The 17160-nt window shown below is 52.1% G+C and overlaps 1 protein-coding gene across 2 annotated transcripts; it reads right to left on the bottom strand.

The window, feature by feature from the left end:
• Positions 1–1116: 1116 nt before the first annotated feature.
• Mmp9 (matrix metallopeptidase 9) lies at positions 1117–16641 on the bottom strand. Of its 2 annotated transcripts, none has more exons than XM_006498861.3 (13): positions 16000–16641; positions 7903–8132; positions 7536–7684; positions 7130–7258; positions 6847–7020; positions 6493–6666; positions 5966–6142; positions 5705–5860; positions 4214–4547; positions 3973–4112; positions 3553–3703; positions 3345–3448; positions 1117–2194 (listed from the first exon to the last, which is right to left on the bottom strand). In XM_006498861.3, exons 2-13 carry the CDS (start codon positions 8091–8093, stop codon positions 2061–2063), a joined length of 2013 nt encoding a protein of 670 aa, XP_006498924.1. In that variant the 5' UTR covers positions 8094–8132; positions 16000–16641; the 3' UTR covers positions 1117–2060. The 2 variants fall into 2 exon arrangements, with proteins under 2 accessions (XP_006498924.1, NP_038627.1); NM_013599.4 differs by lacking the exon at positions 16000–16641 and adding an exon at positions 8570–8748.
• Positions 16642–17160: the final 519 nt, after the last annotated feature.

Here is a 17160-nt window from a genome sequence, read left to right as displayed (position 1 = left end):
CCGCCTCCCAGGTCCCTGGCTCCTGTCATGTAGCTACAGCCTCCCACAGCCTGCCCCCCAACACACACAAAGAGTTATGTGGCCATCAGTCACGGAGGAGCAGCACCAAGCCCTCCCCCATGCAAATAAGGTTTCCCCAAAGCTCTCAGACCAAACCAATGAGAAGTACCTGTTGTCAGACCCTTACCCACCCCCAAAACTGTATATAAGAATCCTATCTGGAAGGATCAGAGGTGTGTGCGAGAACTACTCCATCCTCTGAGCCTTCTGTCCTAAGAGCTGTAACACTTGGGAAGAGGTCTGCTCTCCCAAAATGCTGCCTGAAGCTCCGCACTCCTCACTAGCTAGTCCGTCTCTCATTAGCCCAGCCAGACCCTACTCAGTGCAGGACTGTGCAGAGTAACTGAGCAATCTGGCAGGCACAGCAGAGATGGAGGTGGAGCCAACTGCAGCAGCAGAAGCAGCTGAAGTGACCTCCTCTCCCTGCCCACACTCGCTTCCCTTCACCAGAACTCTCGCACCAGGCTGGGCCAGAGATCTCCGTAGAAAGCCTCCGGGACACAGGCCCACAAGTCAGGACAGAGAGAGGTTTTAAACAAGGCGTGTTAAGGAATGCTTGTGTGTAGATGGGAGTGGCTCATTCCTGAGATACAGAGTCCAGCAGGGAGAGGAGCACCCCAAATAAGCTTGGTGGTGTTAGTGGGGTTTCTCTGGGCTACTCCAGACTCCTGCTTGGACTTCTCAGGTGGAACACAGTTACATCACCCCAGCCTCCCTCTTCTTTCCAGCCTTTCACTGAGCACACACCCTCATGCTCACCCTGGTTGGGCTCTCCTCAGTGGGCACAAGTCCCCACGTGTCCCCATTGCTAGCTAGCTTCTCAGGATTTGAATGCTATGACCGCCATCCTGTGTGTCCATTTTCAGGCTGGTTTGGCGAGATGGTTGGCTAGAGAGGTAGCTTCAATGCCCTTGCTGCTGTTGTAGGGATCAGAATTTGGCCCCCAGCATTGGCCTGGGGCAGTGCATTACAGCCCACAACTCTAATTCCAAAGGATCCAGCGCCCTCTTCTGGCCTCCTGAGGCATCAGCACACATGTGCACACACACACACACATAAATAAGTAAATATTCATTTATTCATTTATTTAAAAAAGACTGCCAGGAAGACACTTGGTTATCCTTCCTGGATCAGTTCCAGCTGAGGGGTCATCTCACCTGGAGGACACAGTCTGACCTGAACCATAACGCACAGACCCCCTCTACCTCTCTAGCACACATGCTGTATACGCATGCTGCAGCTGCCAGCAACCACAGTGAGTGAGTTGGACTCTCGGGAGAGAGAGGAGTCTGGGGTCTGGTTTCAGCAGATTTACAGGACACGGAGAATCTCTGAGCAATCCTTGAAGGAAGAACCAACATTTCTGTCCCTAACGCCCAGTAGAGAGCCTGGCTCCCTAGGGATGCTCTCAATAAATGTTTGATGAGTGGATAGCTCGGTGGTGTTCTCCAATGTAAGAGAGAAATAGTTACATAATACCTTCCAGTAGGGGCAACTGAATACCTTAATATTTATGCAGCGGTTGGAGCCGCGCCCGACACACAGTAAGCATTCTGTGGGTTAAATACATGCATGTGAACATAACCTCATACATAATAAATAAAAGGGCTGGAGTCGGGAGAGGTGGTTTAGCCGGTGAAGTGCCTGTCACAAAAGCCAGCTGATTCAATTCTCAGACGCCACACAAAAATAAAAGGTCAGAATCCACCCTACAAAGTTGTCTTCTTGCTCGGATGCATCTGCAACTACAGATAAGCTGATTGACTAAAGTAGCTGGAAAAGGTTGGGGATCCGTGTTTATTAGAAACAGTCCAACAAGAAAGGACGGTGGGCAGAGAGAGCCCTGCCTGCCTCCACTCCTTCCCAGTCTCTAGAAGAGATCACCAGTCTGTACCTGGCCAGCTAGCACCTTTCCCTCGGATGGGGTTTGTGTGTGGTGGTGGTGGTGGTGGTCTCTAGAGACTTGCACTGCACGGTTGAAGCAAAGAAGGAGCCCTAGTTCAAGGGCACTGCAGGAGGTCGTAGGTCACGTAGCCCACGTCGTCCACCTGGTTCACCTCATGGTCCACCTTGTTCACCTCATTTTGGAAACTCACACGCCAGAAGAATTTGCCATGGCAGAAATAGGCTTTGTCTACGGGAAACAAGAACACACAAGAAAGCTGAGTCCTCTGCTCCCTCATCATTGACAAAAGGAACAAGATTTTTACAAGCACCTGTGGTGGTTTGAATGAAAATGGACCCTATAGGCCCATAGGGAGTGGCACTTATGAGGTGGGAGGGGGTGTGGCCTTATTGGAGGACCTGTGTCACTAGGGTGGGCTTTGAGATTTCAGATGTTCACGCCAAGCCCAGTGTCTCTCTCTTCTTGCTGCCTGCTGCTGAGGTAGAGCTCTCAGCTACCTCTCCAACACCACGTTTGCCTGTGTGCCACCTCGTTTCCCACCATGAAAATAATGGACTGAGCCTCTGACCTGTAAGCCAGCCCCAATTAAATCTTCTCCTTTGCCTGAAGAGAGGCAGCCCGGTGACAGTTTAAGTGGGAAGTCTTCCAAATAGGGGACAACGGGCCCGAAGACCTTAAGGGATGGAGGACCTTGATCTGTTCAAAGAGCAGCCAGCCTCGGTGGAGCACGGAGGATGTCAAGAGAACGGGGAGGAGACGAGAACTTGGACACACAGGCAAGGCCGTGTGAGTTTCTTCTACCTTCGTATCGTTTGGGGTCACAGTCAGAACCTCTGCCCTCCTCTCCTAACCCTCCCCACTCTTGAAGAATATATTAAAGGTTACTGGGTTACCGGTATGGTTGGAGGGAAGGGTATAAAGGAGATGGCTGAAAAATAATACATTTGGGAGGTTTGAGCCTTTGAATTAGCCTAACAGAGCTCCAGATAATACATTTTACAGATGGGGAAACTGAGGCCCCAAGAGAGGTAGTGACTTGCCCAAAGACACTTTCTTGCCTCTCCACGTATCCCTAGTGGCAGTCCTGCACATTATAGGCCCTTGGCTACTGTTTAATAATCAAGGAACGAGCCTTCTAGAGAGCTGCGTTCTCTACTGGAGTTCCCGGAAAAGAATGATATGCAAGCAATCCGGACCTTAGGTCCGGGCTGTGTGAACTTGGGGTGCTCTCTATATGGCTCTTATCTAGAACATTCCCTTCAATCTCCAAGGGCTTGCTCTCTCCTGCTGAGAAACTAGCCAGTCGCTAAGAGAGGGAGTCCAGTGTGGGAGACATTTCACGAAGGGACCCTTCCCGGCCAGCCTCAGCAGCCCTCACCTTGGTACTGGAAGATGTCGTGTGAGTTCCAGGGCACACCAGAGAACTCCTTATCCACGCGAATGACGCTCTGGGGATCCACCTTCTGAGACTTCAAGTCGAATCTGCAGGAAGGTGGACAAGCGATGAGCCTCTCCCGCTCCCCACCCCAGAGCTGCGGGAGAGTGGCGCTAGGGCTCCCCCTACTGGTGGCCTCGGTCGCTCTTACCTCCAGACACGCCCCTTGCTGAACAGCAGAGCCTTCCCGAGACGACGCGGGAGAAGCCCGCTGACGTGGGTTACCTCTGGGCCTAGACCCAACTTATCCAGACTCCTGGGGCCCAGCACGGTCTTGCCTGTGTACACCCACATTTGACGTCCTGCGGAAGAGAAGGGTCAGTAGACACTAAGGTGTGGCACAGTCTCTTTGAAGGGCAGGAGGCAGGAGCCAGAGAAGCTAAGTATCAGAGCTACTCAAGGGGAATTGCAATTCAGTACCGTCCGTCCGTCCGTCCGTCCCCCCAATGTCAAATCTTATCAGCTGGGCAGGGGCGCTCTTTTGGAGTCGCAGTTTCACGGGTTACACTAGGTGTCTGTCCTAAGCTGACGGATACTGAGGGATCGATGAGCTAGAGGGGCACAAACTAACCAGAGAAGAAGAAAACCCTCTTGGTCTGCGGATCCTCAAAGGCGGAGTCCAGCGTTGCAGGCAGGGCTGGCCACGTGCGGGCAGTAAGGAAGGGGCCCTGTAATGGGCTTCCTCTATGATTCAGGAACTTCCAGTACCAACTGAGAAGAAAGGAAATATCAGGGCCCGAGAAAGTTGGTGGAAGACGCAAGCAGGATCCTCTCCAAACCCCCTCTCTCACCCACACACCCTCCCTGCTTACCCGTCCTTGAAGAAATGCAGAGCGCCCTGGATCTCAGCAATAGCATCAAAAACATCCACATTGCAAGGATTGTCTGCCGGACTCAAAGACTCTGTAGAGGCCTCAGAAGAGCCCGCAGTAGGGGGCGCTGTAGGGCCAGGTGAGGGGGCGCCTGTAGGGCCAGGTGACGGGCTGCTTGTGGGGCCAGGTGAGGGGGCGCCTGTAGGGCCAACCGTGGGGCCCACTGTGGGATAGGCCGTGGGAGGTATAGTGGGACACATAGTGGGAGGTGCTGTCGGCTGTGGTTCAGTTGTGGTGGTGGCTGGAGGCCTTGGGTCAGGCTTAGAGCCACGACCTAAAAACAAGACACTAGATAAGACACACTAGTCAGCATTTCTCTGTAGCCCCAGCCTACCACCAAGCCCAGCAATGGTGCCTTCAGTCTTCCCTTGAAGCTAGAGGCTACACGCAGCAAGCCTCTTCTCATATGCCAAGCCTAAGTGTCCAGAACTGAGCTCTGTGAAGATATGGACTGGGTTCTCAGGACCGAACAGGCAGAATGTCCCTCCCTTCCCCGAGTCAGGCAGGGAGAGAGTCTTTTGGGTGACCACTGTGTCAAACAGTGCTGTGAGCTGCCTCTGACTCCTAAGGGCAAACATTCCTGGCCTGCTATGCCTTTAAAAGCTCCTTTGGGGGCTGAAGACATGGCTCAATAGTTAATTAAGACCACTGGCTGCTCTTCCAGAGGACCTGGGTTCATTTCCCAATACCCACATGGCAGCTAACAACAATCTGCTTCTCCAGTCCTAAGTGATCTGACGCCCTCTTCTGGCCTCTGCTGGCATTGCACATACCTTGTGCACATACATTCAGGCAAAACACCCATAGAAATATAAATCAACTAATCTTTGGAAGTTCCTTTGGGTCAGAGCTTTAAGTAGCCCAGGTTGGCCTGGAGCTTAGTGTATCGCTCAGGCTAGCCTAAAACTCATGGTAACTTTTTTGTCGCAATCCCCCCGGGTTCTGGGATCACAAGCTTGCTATGCCACCACCCAGCAAATATCCCCATTTTTCAAAGGTTAATGATGATCAAAAACAAGACAAGACAATCAAATGTCACTTAATAAAGTCAGGCATCATTCTACTTCAGTTAACCCTATCAAAGCCTTATGAGAGCCACGCTATTATCGCACGCCGCCACTTTATATGGGAGGGAAGTGACACACCTAACTAAGTTCACCTATGAAGTGGCTTGGCTGACCCTTCTTGCTGAGGAGGATCAAACGCAGGGCCTCATGTCTGCTTTGCATCATTCAGTATGTAATCTAACCACTAGGCTGCACACCCAGCCCTGGGCTGGCTTTTGAACCCGGGCCTAGAGTGCCATCTCCACTTACTGGGCACTCAGGCCCTGACCCAGATAGATATTGAGGTTCCGTTTCTCCCCTCTCCTCTTCCTACAGCTGAGCCACATCCTTCTCTCTGCTCCTCGTCTCTGTCCCCCAGCCTCACCATACAGATACTGGATGCCGTCTATGTCGTCTTTATTCAGAGGGAAGCCCTCGAGGTAGCTATACAGCGGGTACATGAGCGCTTCCGGCACGCTGGAATGATCTAAGCCCAGTGCATGGCCGAACTCGTGCGCTGCCACCAGGAACAGGCTGTACCCTGGAAGGTAGAAGGAGTCTGAAATGCCACCAGCCCTGGCTGCTCCGCCTTGACTGCCAGGAGGTGACTCAGGCCCCACCCCAGGAGCCTCAGTGCCCCGCTCACCTTGGTCTGGACAGAAACCCCACTTCTTGTCAGTGTCGAAGTTCGATGTGGTCGCACACCAGAGGCGCCCATCCCTGCGGCCGTCGCTGGTACAGGAAGAGTACTGCTTGCCCAGGAAGACGAAGGGGAAGACGCACAGCTCTCCTGCCGAGTTGCCCCCAACTACGGTCGCGTCCACTGGAGAGACCAAGAATCAAGTGAGCCAGATGGGTGGATCTAATATGGTGCCAGGGATGGACCAAACTAAGCTGAGCTAGAGATCCTCCATGGCCTAGTTTTTGAAGCCTAGGGGGCGCTGTGGAGCACCGCGGAAGCCGGAAAATATTGATAGGCAGAGGCTAAGATTGGAGACCAAAGCCTAAGGGTAAACAAAAAAGGCTGCCCAATTGGGAGTCAAGGAGAGGAGGTGTGGAGGCAGACGGCGGATGGTAAATAGAGGAAGGAAATGAATGGATGGAAAAGCCACCTTTAGAGACCAATGCTGGAAAGCAGAGCCGGGCTGACCCTGATAGGCGGGGCAGAGGTACCTCGGGTAGGGCAGAAGCCATACAGTTTATCCTGGTCATAGTTGGCTGTGGTGGCGCACCAGCGGTAACCATCCGAGCGGCCTTTAGTGGTGCAGGCAGAGTAGGAGCGGCCCTCAAAGATGAACGGGAACACACAGGGTTTGCCTTCTCCGTTGCCGTGCTCCGTGTAGAGTCCTGAGGAGACCCACGGTATTACCGCCAAGCCCGGCCCCAGCATGCGTCTCATTTCACAGAGGGGACCAGACCCAGGGAGAGGGCGAGTAGCCACACCACTGATGGCAAAGAGAGACTGGGAAAGAAGATTCTGGAACCTTCAAGGCGGCGCCCCGCTCCCCACCCCCAGCGCATACTCACTCTCACTAGGGCAGAAACCAAATTTGCCGTCCTTATCGTAGTCAGCTGTTGTGCTACACCAAGGCGTGCCGTCGTTGCGGCCGTCTGTGGTGCAGGCCGAATAGGAGCGTCCCTCGAAGGTGAAGGGAAAGTGACATGGGGCACCATTTGAGTTTCCATAGTAAGTGGGGATCACTGTAGAAAGGAGGCTAGAGTCAGGGCGTCTGGCCACACACCAGTGTAAGAGAAGGGAGTTGGGACAGGGGTGGGGATGGGGCGGATACTGGAAGGCTCAGGATCTCACCGACGCCTTTGCCCAGCGACCACAACTCGTCGTCGTCGAAATGGGCATCTCCCTGAACGCCGGCGCCAGGGGGAAAGGCGTGTGCCAGAAGGCCGTCCTTGCCGTCGAAGGGATACCCGTCTCCGTGCTCTGCAAGAGGCCATCGGAGAGGAAGGGACTCAATCAGCAACACTTTGCTCTCTTTAAGGGCAAGAGACTGAAAGCGACTGTGTCTCCCGCTGAGCAGCGCACCAGACTTTGAGAAGAGGTGACTGCGACTCCAAAGCCGCTGGGGGTTGGGGGAGGTCATTTGTGGAAGCAGCGACTAGGGATTGTGGGGCAGGCATAAGAGCGGACAGATCTGCTGTCCCTTCTACTCTGTCCGTGGTCGTCCCTCCCATAGCCTGCCCAGCCCGGGAATTCTCACCCGCGACACCAAACTGGATGACAATGTCCGCTTCGGGTCCGTACACGCGGGTGAAGGTGAGGGGTGCCACCTCGCCCCACACCGCGAAGGCGCGCGCGAAGGCGTCATCGATCATGTCTCGCGGCAAGTCTTCAGAGTAGTTTTGGATCCTGGAGGTGAAAAGCCAGCGTCGATGGGGGATCGGGCATGCACGGATTACAAATGGGGGTGGGCGGGGCAGCAGCTACACCACGATCGCTTCAAAACACACAGGGCTGCAGCCTCTCTCGGAACTTGTATTGCTAAGGATCCCTTGTGTTCAGCTAACCGGAGGTGCAAACTGGCCTCCAGTCCCACCCAGGCACCTGCTTCTAGCCCGACATCTCACCAGTATGTGATGTTATGATGGTCCCACTTGAGGCCTTTGAAGGTTTGGAATCGACCCACGTCTGGGACACCACAGCGTGGTGTTCGAATGGCCTTTAGTGTCTGGCTGTCCAGCTCACCAGTCTGGGGCAGGGAGAGCTGCTTCTGAAGCATCAGCAAAGCCGGCCGTAGAGACTGCTTCTCTCCCATCATCTGGGCGGCCCGGGTGTAACCATAGCGGTACAAGTATGCCTGTGGATGGAGGAAGGGGCAGAGACATCACAGAGTTCTGGCACCTTGGCTCTGGACCTCTGGGCCACATGCTTAGGGACTCTACGGCCAGGACACCAGTTCTTCCTACACAGCTAGAATTCCCCTATCCTGAGGACAGCATCACACCTCGACCTCAGATGATATAAACCATGCCTACCCCTCAGCCCCACTAGAGTTTAACTGTTCACTGCCAACCTGCGCCATGTCACAACCCTTCGAAGCCGAACCCAATCTGTCCCTCCAACAGACCCGAATCTGCCCAGAGCCTCCAGACCACCTACCCCCTACTGCCTAACCCTGGCAGACATGCCCATCACCCCCAAATCCAGAAAGCATATCTGAGGCCCCATTCCTTGGGAGAGGGGGACATCTTCCTGACCAGCCCTTCTCAGCTATCCACCGAGCCATCTGTCTACCTCTGCCAGCTGGGTGTCCGTGAGGTTGGAGGTTTTCAGGTCTTTGGGGAAGACCACAAAAGTCGGCTGGCGCTGGTAAGGGGCAGCAGAGCTGCAGCCGAAAGCCAGGAGAGCCAGGAGCAGGGGCTGCCAGGGACTCATGGTGAGGACCGCAGCTTCTGGCTAACGCTGCCTTTGCAGAGATTTTAAAGAGGCAGTAAAACGGAATCAGTGACCCCGCCCCTCCCCTCCAGGCTTATGCTGACTCAGCGTGTGTGTGTGTGTGTGTGTGTGTGTGTGTGTGTGTGTGTGTGTGTGTGTGTTTACACTACCCCCTCCCTTATGCCCTGCCCACAGTCCCCCATTGCCAAGTCAGGCAGGACCCCCAGACCCACAGGAAACCACAGAACTCAGGGTTTAGTTTCTGCAAACTGCAGACTTTGTGGGAAAGGGAAGGAGGGTGTGCAGGATGGGGCATTCACCTAGCCCTAGGTCTGACGGCCCTGACTGATCAGCCCAGTAAAAGACTGGGAGACCTGAGGCCCGAGACCCCTCTTCCTTGGGCTTCTGAGACACCCCCTCCCTGGCCAGAGTGCAGCCTGGAGCCCATCCCCACACTGTAGGTTCTATCCTCTCATCCCCGCCCCCTGATAGAGTCTTTGACTCAGCTTCCTCTCCTGGCCTCTGGGAGCAGGCTCTTTGAGGCAGGATTTGGGGAATTCCATGGGGCAAACCCCTAGCTCCAGCAGGCTGACTCCTTGGGGAAGGAAAGATGAGCCTGGGGGGCGGGGGGACACACACATGTGGGAGCAAGCAGAAGCTTCATCCTTCTCAGGCTAGCACTATCCTTCCTCTTCTGTTTAAAGAACAAAAACAGACCCTTTGTCGCTCAAGCCTTTGTCCCTATATTGATCTGAGGATAAAATGAGACTCTCGAAACACAGAAAAACCACTTTCAGCAGTGTTCACGAGACCTCAGTTGATGGTGTCAGGTTTGTGATTGGAAATTAGGAGACTGGGGTCTTGGCTCTAAGCCTTGGGGTGACCTGGATGGGGCAAACACCTTCCTCTCCCGAGCTGTGAGATCGTCATGGACCCTTCCCCTCCTCCAGCCCTGCCCTGCTCCACTCAGGAAAGCTTTGGCACAGTCTTGCCAACAGCCGGCAGCCCCCGGCCTTCCATCCTCCTCGCCTGCCACCATGGTGGAGCAGGGCCTTGATCTGTCTTCAGCAAGCTGTTCTGACTAAGCCTCCTGTGTGCCCAGACCTTCATGTGCTTCCCAACGAACAGACCTGTGAGCCGGAGAGAGAGAGCTGGGTGTTCTCCCAAGCTTCTCTTAGATGCTTCTCACTGGTGAGCTCCAGCACTGAATTGCAGTTCTGGGTCTACCATTTCCCAACCTCGTCATTTCCCAACCACCTTGGGCAAGGCATTTCACCTCCAGGCCGCAGTGATCATTCACTTTTTTGATTTATTGTGTTGGACGTTGTGATACGCTCTCTACAAAACTCTCCTATATATTGCTATCCCATATGTGTGAGACTGTGTGTGTGTCCATATGTGAGTCTGTGTCTGTGTATGAGTGTGTGTGTGTGTGTATGCCCAAGCCTCTAGGGTCTCACACATGCTAGGCAAGTACTCTACAACTGAGCTGTTCCTAGTCCTTGTTTTTGTTTGTTAATTTGTTTTAGTGTGTGTGTGTGCGTGTGTGTGTGTGTGTGTGTGTGTGTTTGTGTGTGTGTGTTTGTGTGTGTGTTTGTGTGTGTGTGTGCATATGTGTGTGTGCAGGGACACACATCCATGACTGCCAAGGCAAGAGGAGATGTTGGCTGTCCCCCTCTGTCATCTTTCCTTTTGTTCCTTTGAGGCAGAGTCTCCCTAAACTTAAGAGCCCAGGGATTTGCAGCCAGGCTGGCCGCCAGCAAGCCTTGGTAACCCTGTCTCAGAGTCTCCATCTGTCAGTGTTGGAGGTGAGCAAGTAGGTGCCGCACCCAGCTGTTTACGTGGATGTTGTAGCTCCGAAGTCGGGTCCTCCTGCTTCTACAATGAATGCTCTGACCCACTTGGCCATTTCCCCAGCCCACCCTCCATCTATTGAGACAAAGTCCAATTGGAAGTCAGGCTTGTGCTGAACTCCCATCCCCTGCCTCTGCCTCCCAAGCGCTGTGTCATAGGTGTGCACACTATGCCTGGCTAACAAGGTTAGTTTGGGAGGTAACTCTGGCTTTTCTGGAATAGGAAACTTCAACTCAGAGCAGTCAAGGGACTTGCCCATGATCTCAGGTCCCCGTGATCTGGTGGTGCACGCCTTTAATCCCAGCACTTGGGAGGCAGAGGCAGGCAGATTTCTGAGTTCGAGGCCAGCCTGGTCTACGAAGTGAGTTCCAGGACAGCCAGGGCTATACAGAGAAACCCTGTCTCGAAAAAACAAAAAACCAAAAAAAAACCAGAGAGCCAGGGTACAAGATTCTCATCTGCTGTGGGGACGGAGCGGATCAGAGTACAGGTGAATGAAATGGGTGGGTTTCCAGGGCTTTGCCACCTGAACCCTTCTCTTCCCCTGCTACCTTAGTACGATAAGGCTGGAGGCTCAGGACTTTGAGGGGTCACATGCTGAAGACAGGGTCCCAGGGTAACCATATTACAGACCTGGGACTGTGGGGCCAAAGACTAATACAAGATTTGAAATGGAAACAAAATAAGAGGACCTCCCATCCTGATCTTCATCGAGGTGACAGACAAGAACTTCAGAGGAATCTATGCAGTATTCCCATCTTGCCAGCAACTGCGTTAAGGATGCTGAACATGTGGATGTGATGTCTATGCACTATGCCATGGCTCTGTTATATGTCACATCTATGTATGTATGTATGTATGTATGTATGTCCTATCTGTATGGTATGTTACATCTGTTATATGTCACATCTATGCCATATGTCATCTGTGTTGTATGTCACATATATGTCATGTCTACGTGGTGTGTCCAGTCTGTGTTAGATGTCACATCTATGCAGTATGTCACATCTATACCATGTCATGTCTATGTGGTGTGTTCCGTCTGTGTTAGATGTCACATCTATGCAGTATGCCACATCTATACCATATGTCATGTCTATGTATGTCTTGTTTCTTGAGCTCTACACCCTTGGTTTTGTTTTTGAGGCAGGGTCCCACTATGGAGACCTGGCTGGCCTAGATTTTGCTGTGTGGACCAGCCTGGCCTCCAACTCATAGAGATCCCCCTGCCTCTGCCTCCTGAGTGATGGGATTAAAGATGCCCCACCACACTCATCAAGCTTGGCATCTTTATCCTTGGGGCTGTGGTCCTTTGTTTGGGGATGTCCCCAGACACTGCAGTGTGTCTAGAGGTGTCCTCACCCTCCCTTCCTCCTAGTGCCAGCAGCACCACCCATACCCATTGTGACAACCATTGATGTTACCAAATGTTCCCTGGGTGAGTGGGAAGAGAAGAGCCTCTGGTGTGTGTTGAGTTTTCTTTATAAATGGTCCAAAAGTTTCATCAAATACTCAAACCGTTAGTGAGGATGCTCAATTTTTATTGTTGCTCTTCTTGTTTGGTTGCTTGGTTTTTGTTTTAAAGACAGGGTTTCTCTGTGTAGTCCTGGCTGTCCTGGAACTCTCTCTGTAGACCAGACTGGTCTTGAACTCAGAGACCCACCTGCCTCTGCCTCCCAAGCACTGTGATTAAAGGTGTGCACCACCACACCCAGCTAGATCTTCACATCTTTGATGACTGTTCAACTTAGCCGCACCAACACTTGGAAAGTGAAAGCAAGAGGAGAGAGAGTTCAAAGCCAATCCCTAACACTTGGCAAGTTTGAGGCCAGCCTGGGCTGCATGAGACCCTCTTATGAATAAACAAACAAACAAACAAACAAACAAATAAATAAGCCTCCACTGTGGTGGCAAATGCCTTTAATCCCAGCACTCAGGAGGCAGAGGCAGGTGCATCTCTGTGAGTTCAAGACCAGCCTGGTCTACAGAACGAGTTCCAGGATAGACAGGGCTAGACAGAGAGACTCTGCCTCGAAAAACAAACAAACAAACAAACAAAACAAGCTATTGAACAGATTTTTGTTGAGTTTCACAAGCTAAGCATTATGCTAAGAAGTGTGCTATGTCCTCAGGTGTCAGAGGAAGGTGGGTCAGGAGTCTAAGATCATCCTTGGTTGCATAGCAAGTTCTAAGCCAGCTTGGGCTACTTAAGATCCTAGCTTCTTTTCTCCTTTTCTTCCTCCTCCTTCCCCACTTCTTTTGTTTCTGAGCTAGGATCTTAAGTCAGTTTCCAGAGAGCCAGTGAGATGGCTCAGCAGTTAAAGGAGATTGTCACCAAGCACCAGGAGCTGAGTTCATCCCAGGGACTAACATGGTAGAAGAGAACCAGCTCTTACAGGTTGTCCCCTGACCTCTGAGCACTGTGGTACATACAATCCCATAAAAAAACACATAAAGATGACATGCAGTACACGGTGTGTGTGCATTTGCATGTGTGTGTGCAAGGGTGTGCTCACGTGTGAAAATGCTTGTATACATGTATGTATATGTGTGCTCCTACATGTATCTACATGTATGTATGTTTGCATGTATGTGTATGTTCCTGCATAGTGGGGGCTGTGTGTGTGTGTGTGTTGTGGTTTGAGGTGGGTCTTACTAGGAAACTCTGGTTGGCCTAGAACACACTGTGTAGATCAGCTGACTTCAAACTCAGAGACTTGCTTGCCTATGCCTTCTGAATACTAGTATTAAAAGTGTACTTGCTGTGACTGGGTAGAAATTTGGGGGAGAAAAAAAAGAGTCAACAGAAATACAAACACCACACATGGAGGTGTCCCCATCTATTCTAATTTCCTTCGTCATGCAGATGTGGAAACAAGTTCAGCAGAGGCCAGGACTTGGCAGGCAGAGTGAGTAGGCCAATGGGGGCTCCCACTCTGGGATTGGACTGCCGAAATCCAAGCTTCAGCTCATTGTGTGACCCCAGCTATCGACACAACCTACCATTTCCCCCATCTTAAAAACAAGTGCTAATAACAGTGTTTCCCATGTGGGCCTGTTACAGAGGTGCCTGGAACAGTGGGTAAGCAGTGGGTACCACTTCACTCGCCTTCAGGATTGCTGCTGGTTCTTTCTTACCAACTGCGGAGGGAGGGAGAACCCAGGGCTTGGAATCCATCAAAGCAAGAACACTTCTCTCCCTACCCCCAACTTCCTCCATTGCCACCCCCACACATACACCCTGCTCACCAACACCCCCCCCCCATGAAGGGGAACTTGGGGGAAGCTTGGTTTTCAACACAGCCATAGCAGGAAGTGGTTCTGGTTACCACATCCCCTTCCCAACTTCCCCAGCTCCCCCTAACACCACAACAGAGTTTAGCTAAGGACCCAGGAAAGAAGACAGAGAGCAGGAAGTGCCTCCCCCCTCCCCCCAGGAAGCAAAAACCTGACCCCCTGTAGCTCTGACCTCTTGACCTAGAATTGTTGTTTGGACTCTCAATCCCTTCAAGGAGCTTAGGGACCGGGCTAGACCTGGAGTCCTGAGTCACTCACTGGCAGATTACACAGCCATTGGAAGGTCTCCACAGCAGGGATGACCTCGGAGATAAGGAACGGCTTCCTCTGTCTAGCATGGGGGAATTCTAAACCGGCTTCTCCCAAATTTGCTGAAGAGGAAAGGGCCAGGTAGGCCTCAGAGGCTCTGACAGGCAGGATGTGAGGGAGACATACTCCATGTCTGAGATGAAACAGATGCCCCCAAGGAAGTGTATCACTAGATCCCAAGCTCCCACCACAGCCGTCCCTCCCAGCCCCACCCCCAGGATGGGGGCAATTCCCCAGTCTGACTCCTAGATTATTTCCTGATGCTGAGCCACCTCTCCGTCTCCCCATTGTCTGTGCTTAGCATCTTGCATGGAAACTTTGGAATTAGCCCTCCTGGCTTCAAACCCCAGCTCCTAGCACTTACTTGTGTGACCTCAGGCAGGCTATTTTGTCTCTCTGTAACTCCATTTCTTCATCTGTAAAATGATGATCTATAAAATGACTGAGGTGTAGCTCAACTGTGGGGTGTGTTCGGCTTGCTCAAGGCCCTTCATTAAGAGCCTGGTTCCCAGGAGTCTACTTCGAGGAGTAACAGTGAGGATTTTGTGGGACTCCATGTTGCAGACGTTTAACACAGTGACCGACACAGGTCAGGCGTGGGGGGGGGGTTATGAGGATTCCTTTGCTCTAATGCTCTCATCCTGTTACAAATAAGCATTCATTCATAATTCCATTCTAGAGAAGAGAAAATTGGAGTTCACCCAAGTCCACACAGCGAGCGAGGGAATCACCAGGGACTCAGTTCAGCCACGACTAGGACCCCAACCTTCTCCCAAGAGTCAGCATGTGTCCCAGGTGCCTCTTTCTGAAGCAGTTCTAACTCTGGGCACACGGGCACTGGACAGTTTGCCCAGCACAGCTCCAGACTTCGGTACAGCACATGTGTGCTGAATGCTGGGTCCCCTTGAGACCCTACTTGGATCTGTGCTTTCAGAAACCCCGACACCCACTGGAAGCAGAGATTGTGAACTATTTCCAAGGTGACAGTCTCAAAGCTTAGAGAAGTGCTTTGTTTGGTTTTTTTGTTTTTTAGTTTTTTAGGTTTTGGTTGGTTGGTTGGTTGGTTTTGGTTTTTTTCGAGACAGGGTTTCTCTGTGTTGCCCTGGCTGTCCTGGAACTCACTCTGTAGACCAGGCTGGCCTCGAACTCAGAAATCCGCCTGCCTCTGCCTTGCTTTTATGGTTTTTGTCTTGCCCCTTTGGCACAAAGTCCCATGTAACCGGGCTGACCGCAAGCTCACTGTACCGCTGAGAATTACCTTGAACTTCTGAACCTCCTCTGAGGTTCCTCCTCTCCCCTTCCATCTCTGGGACACTGATATCAGAGATGTGCACTACATTCCTGGGTTTATGCAGTACTGGGGATCCAGCCTGGACTCTGGGAGAAGCAATCTACCAATAAACTACACCCCCAGCTCTTTGACCTTTGAAGCGGGGTCTTGGTATCCAGCCCAGGGTGGCTTTGAACTTCTGGTTCTAGTACCTCTGCCTTTAGAGCATGGGGGTTACAGAAATGTGTCACCATGCCTTGTTCAGAGAAGTGTTCTAAATTGCTCATTGTCCTCCAGCTGGCAAGTGACAGGGTTCCTGCCTCAGCCTTCTGACTCTAAGTCCCATGCTAAGATCGGGTCACTGGTTCAGTCAAGAAGGAAGTTGGTGTGTGTGTGTGGGGGGGGGGGGTTGGAAGCATCTGGGTTGGGGGTGGGTGCTCAGAAGCCAGGCTGGGGTGGGGGAGCATATCTCTGAACCAACAGTGGGTATACCTGGCTGGGTTCCGTAGAAAACAAGAATGAGGAAGGGCAGGAATAAAAAGGAGAGTCCGGTAGCTACCTGGAAGAGGCACAACAGTCCAGAGGATTTCCCTTACGGCCTGAGGGTCTTGTTCCCAGGAAGAGATGATCCTGGGTCAGGTCCGGAAGTGGAGGGAGGAGGATGGAGGGAGGAGGGTGAAGGTGAGGCCCATTCCCTCCACATTAGTTTGTCCACCAGCAGTTTTGAAAATGCGTGGCGTCTCCGCTAAGCAGGTGCAGTCTCAAAATACACGTTTTAAAAGTTGCTTTTGATACTTGGGAGGGAATAAAAACAACCCTTAAAATGGCCAGTGTGCAAAAAAGTCCGCCCTCAGCTGGACTTCCTTATATGGTGATTCCATGGTTTGGTGTTGCTGTTTGGCTTTGGAGGACGACAGGAAAGCAGACTGTGACTCCTGTGATCCAAGTGTAACCTAACTCTGACTCTTCACAGTGGGGACAGCTCGAGGGAAGCTAAATCCCCGCCCCCTCCCCCTAAATGCAAGGCTAAACATTCAGTGGTCTCAGCCTTTGCTGACAGAAAGAAAGACGAGGCCCTGGGGAATAATTCAGGAGAGGGAGGGTGCACATAGCACACAGATTTTGCTCCTGTTCCAAGACCAGGTTGAGTTCTCCACCTGGCACTGTTTCTCAATCTTTTTCAGGGTCCCTGATGTCCTGTAGCAGCTGCTCCTGGGGACATTTAGAAAAGCAAATTCTCACCTGTTCCTACCCCAACAGCTTGTCATTCGTTCATTCATTCATTCATTTCTGTGGTACTGATATTCAAACCCACAGCCTTGTGAGGCAAGCCTTCTCCCACTGAGGCTGTCTCCATCTGCCCCACCCCTCCAGTCTTAGACTTCACAAGCCTGCCACGTGATTCTGGTGCCTGAGCGCCCTGCTTTAGTCCAGCTTCATCCCAGCACTGAGTGGAAAGGGTTTTGACCCCATTTCCAGGGGGAAACTGAGGTCAGAAAGTTAAAGTCAGTTGTCACATTACATAACCAGTGCTAACACTGGCTGCCAGTTGAGGCTTCTTTGACAACAGAGCGGATGTATTTATATATTATTGATGGAGGAGACCGTCACGAATTTCAGGAGCCCTGACTTCTCAAAGCTGGTTCTAGACGTCCACGAGTCTGGGTGCAGCCACGGGGTGCCAGGCATCAGGTAGGTTCAGAGTCACCCTCAGGAATCT

The sequence above is a fragment of the Mus musculus genome, chromosome 2 (assembly GCF_000001635.26).
Source record: "Mus musculus strain C57BL/6J chromosome 2, GRCm38.p6 C57BL/6J".
NCBI lineage: Eukaryota > Metazoa > Chordata > Mammalia > Rodentia > Muridae > Mus > Mus musculus.
Note: the sequence above shows the minus strand (reverse complement) of the source record. Positions and strands in the feature narration are given on the sequence as shown.